The sequence below is a fragment of the Odontomachus brunneus genome, unplaced genomic scaffold (assembly GCF_010583005.1).
Source record: "Odontomachus brunneus isolate Ranch 3 - 2012 unplaced genomic scaffold, Obru_v1 Obru_scaffold_048, whole genome shotgun sequence".
Taxonomy (NCBI): Eukaryota; Metazoa; Arthropoda; class Insecta; order Hymenoptera; family Formicidae; genus Odontomachus; species Odontomachus brunneus.
The window spans coordinates 60913-65658 of record NW_022639498.1 but is presented as its reverse complement, the minus strand read 5'-3'; the positions used below and the strand labels follow the sequence as shown (position 1 = coordinate 65658).

The 4746-nt window shown below is 40.2% G+C and overlaps 1 protein-coding gene across 1 annotated transcript in view; it reads right to left on the bottom strand.

The window, feature by feature from the left end:
• Positions 1-2148: 2148 nt before the first annotated feature.
• The window catches only part of LOC116845022 (probable ATP-dependent RNA helicase spindle-E), a 19437-nt gene continuing 16839 nt past the window's right edge, over positions 2149-4746 (bottom strand). The window contains 1 exon segment of the mRNA XM_032817258.1: positions 2149-2424. Within this exon segment, the coding sequence (XP_032673149.1) occupies positions 2149-2424 (276 nt within the window).

Below are 4746 nucleotides of genomic sequence, written 5' to 3'. Positions count from 1 at the left end.
ACGAGTGGAAACCACCGCGCTTTTCCTCAGCATCGGCCGTGGCTCTTTTTCTCTCTCTCTCCGAATACCCTCTCGGTTTCCGTTCTTTTTCCGGCACGGGCGCCTACGTTTTTTATCTATTATTAAAGGCGAGGGGCGGCATGCACGACGGAGCCTCGGCATGCCACCCGTTTCGCCGCCGCCCGTCGGACGATGAAGCAACGACGGAGACCACCTAGTACTCTTCCGGACGAACTTCTCCTCCACTAGGCTGGATCTATCTGGACGACGACGATCGACCAAGTCCTCACGCTCCATTTACATCCGTCCCGCGCTCACCTCAGCCCCATGTGCAATTGTCCATAATTGTGTCACGTCCGTCAACGCGCCAGCGTTGCGACGGGACGACGTGTGAATTTTTAGGTACTGACAACAGTGTCCTTAAGGCTCTCCACGAAGTATTGCTATCTTTGTTGGGACTCTCCGAAACGAAGATCGAGAAGCCCCACGATTGATCACGATCAGAATTGTATCGTGTGAAATTGATTGTGTGAAACCATGTTCTCTTGGTTGCATCTTGTAGTACGCGGGAGGATCAGACAGCTTCCTCGAACTTGTGGCAATTCTCATTGATTATTAATGCATCACTTTTAATTGTTATATCGAACAACCGCTCAATAAGTCTACCAGTTTCACAATGGGTCGTTGATCGAGTGATCTGTCAGGTTTCTCGATTATCTCAGAGAGGCATGGTCGACTTTTTCTTCAGATTTCCTGGCGCTAATACTTCAAGTTACACAATTGCACAAAGGTTCAAGTTAAGATACATTATTACGACTCACAAGAGAATGAACGACATTCAAAGCTTAGCAAAAAACAACTCGCACAATCGGCCTGATTTCTCGATGAACTCAATGAAGCATGGTCGGCTTTTTCTTCAGACTTCATGGCCTTAAGTTACACAATTGCACAAAAGTTCAAGTGAAAGTATATTATTGCGCTTCACAAAAGAATGAACGGTACTCAAAGCTTGGCAAGGAGTAACTCGCACGATCGGCCTGGTTTCTTGATAATTCCGAAGAAACGTGATCGGGTTTCTCTTCGGATTTCATGGCGGATAACATCTCAAGTTAGATGCACAAGAGTTCAATTTAAAGTATGTTATACACACAACTCGATTCACGACGAAATGAATAATATTCCAAGCTTAGCGAAGAGCAACTCGCGCGGTTAACAATGCGTTAAGGTCCATAAGTAATACTGAATGACGACTGAATATTGCACCTCTCATGGACGCGAGAGCGCCTCGGGATCTCATTCCGCACCACCAGACTTTCGGCGTCGGACGTGACGAGAGTCCACCGTGCCGAGCCGTTCGTGAGCAGCCCTGGCTTGTGAAACTCGAGTGCGTCTATCGCGTGCTACGTCACTCCGGAGCACTGATGTGTGCACGTGGCGAAACATCCGAGCGTGGAAACGCCACGATCGAACAACCGCGAGGACGCCGCGAGCCGCGTCGCCGCTCGTACTTGTTGAACGTTGCGAGCTCGGACCGAGACCCGACATTCGCGAGAACACTCGCTCCACGTGTAGGCGCGGTCGTCTCATCCCCGAGGGCGCGCGGCCATCCCCGAACAACCCCGACGAGCATCTTCAGGGACGTAAACTCTTGTCCTACACCCACAGGTCTCGATCATCTGGTTGCCACACATTGCCCAAGTATCTCGCAACATTTATTTCGATATATATTAATAACTCCATGTTTATAATTTAATTTAATTCATCCCTTTCCTTCTGTCTCTCTCTCTCTCTCTCTCTCTCTTTCTCTCCTTCTCTCCCTTCCCCCTTCTCTCTCTCTCTCTTTCTTCTTTTCGCGCGCTTCTTTGATTTCTTCAAGTTGGATGTTGGATTTTGATCTTGCGTAAGTTTCGATGAACCCACTACAGAAATAACGAATCAGCTGAAGCAAAACAATGACGATGATTCTGTTCACCGGGGTGCGGTCGAGAGACGCTCTTCGCGGTAGCGGCCTTGGTTTCCTGACCACAGGAGCCAGGTGAGACACTCCCGCGGTCGATGCCTTGTGACGGACGCTGGGAACGATACTGAGAGATCGAAAACAACCGCGATCCGGCGTGTGTGCACCGTGGTAATCGGCGCATGCGTCTATTAATCAATAAGGGATACCCTTTTGTTGCAGCCGATATCAGATGACTTTGAAACGTCGTGGCAATTCGATGTCGGAACTTGCTTCTTGAACTCTTTTCTTCTTTCTCCTTTCGCCGTTCGTACGTTGTTTTGATTGGGGTTGCCGTTCTGTTCTTGGCGGTTTCTAAGGTCGATCCGGCTCGCTCGCTTATCACTGACTAAAGCGGCCACTCCGGCGCGTCGAGTGATGGCGTTTCCTTCAATGAAACCTCCGTATACTTCTGTAGGGGGAGAAACCTGAAAAGAACACGACGAGAGTCACGCAAAGAACACCACAAAAGAAACGTCGATCGTGATAAGCCGGGTAGTATTTTATGCGCGTGTAATGAACACGAGCAATCACCGTGCCATTCCACGGCTTCTCGATCGGTGATGAAAAGACGACGAGGCGAAATTGAATAGTCGCGCATATGCCTAACGAGCGAGATGAGATTCTTACTTTTATCGATGTAATCTTATTCCGGTTTATAAGAAGTTAGATATAGCGCTATAGAAATTACATTTTATCTCTGCAACATTATTATATGATTATCGCGTGCTGAAATATGTAAATATAGTAAAACAAAAGGATATGTCCATAAAGAGATAAGATCGATCAAGCATATTTGATTTGTGAAATATTTCAAAAACTTTGCTTTTGTTCTGGCAATCAATAAATAACTTTAAAATTAACATGACATGCAATCTATATATATATATATATATATATATATATATATATATATATATATATATATATATATATATATATACAGGGTGTCCCACCACTACCGCAGTATCTCTTAAGGACTGATTCCGCTCAGGTACGATACAACACACAATGATACAGGTGCATGCACATAAGTGAAAATTTGCATAAGATATGAAATTAGTTGTAAATCTCTGAAAGAAACGTCAAATGCGTGACTGCTCATTGATTCTCATAAATGTATTGTGTGATATTTTATTCATAACATTTTGACGAAATTATTATTTGCGATATGTTTATTTAAATGATAGGAAAGATAGATTATTATTAAATACGTTGTTGTATGTAAGGAACTTCCGTATTAATATTTGGAAAAGGGACGAGATGTGCATGCACGTGTATCATTGTGTATTGTACCTGAGCGCGCGTACTTTAGCCAGTATAATTGGTCAACTTAGTCAATTTTGTTTATAATTTGAAAAGCATTATAACCTCGCCATTTTTGCATTAGGATTTTTTTATTCAAATTACCTCAGGAATTTGCTTTTAAAAGATAATGCGATAGTGGCGGGACACCCTGTATATATATGTGTTGTGAGTGGCTGGGTATGGTGTAGGCGTGAGTGTGTATGGGTGTGAGTGTATGTGAGTGTATGCGTGCGTGTGCATGGATGGATGGATGCATAAATGATTGGATAGATGTTTACGATGATAAGTTACGGAACAGATAAGGACTGAGAACCGTCATATCACACCCACCCACACATACATGCGTACACACACACACACACACACACACACACACACACACACATACATACACAATTTATATATAATATGATTATATATAATACGATTTGGAATAAGAAGAGTAGCAAAAAAAACGTTAATTTACTTATGTAAAAAAAATATAAGACTACTTACTTATGTAACAAAAATATAAGACTTGATTTATATCGACGAACACACATATAGGAGTTATTATATTCATAGAGAAAATTTAATTTTATATATAACAAAACATAATCTTGAATCCACAAACAATTAACATTGATTTTACCAACAACAAGCAATATATATTTTCACTAATGTTTTAATTTATGATAACAAATATATTTATATAGAAAAATTATTTTTCTATACTGCAACACAACTTTAAACTCACGAAACATCAATATAGATTTCTCTATAGTGAATATATTTTCAATAATGTATATAATTATATAATGTGTAATATACATAAAATATTACTACATTATAAACATTTATATTGAAGAATAATATGTTCATTGGGGCACGCCGAGTTTTTGATTCTCGATGTTAAGGGGATGCCGGACATGAAAAAAAACATTGACTTTTTTCTGCAAAGTTTATGTCTAGTTGCTTGCACGGAATTACAAGCGCTTTTACACAACAAAAGTACACGCAAAAATAAATTGGAGCATTGCTCAATATGTGACGAAAACGAAAAAAATTTATATAAATTTAAATTTTGAGCTGTCAGTTAGTGCAACATTTATTTAATACAAACATTCTGCAGGTTGTACATACTGAAACTGTGAATGCTCCAATCAGGAAAAGTTCAAAAATCACTACTACACTTTCAAAATTTAGTTTTGATGCCAAAGAAGATACAAAAAGTTTGCAGAAAAGTTTACGAGAACATGCGGTTAAATATTCCGACAATTATGATAAAGTAGAGTGAAAAATTAGTTCACGGATATTTTTCGAGATGACACCGTAATCTTATCGCATATTTCACAACGTCGGAATATTCAGATTATACATACACACACACACACACATAAATATATATATATATATATATATATATATATATATATATATATATATATATATATATATTTCTC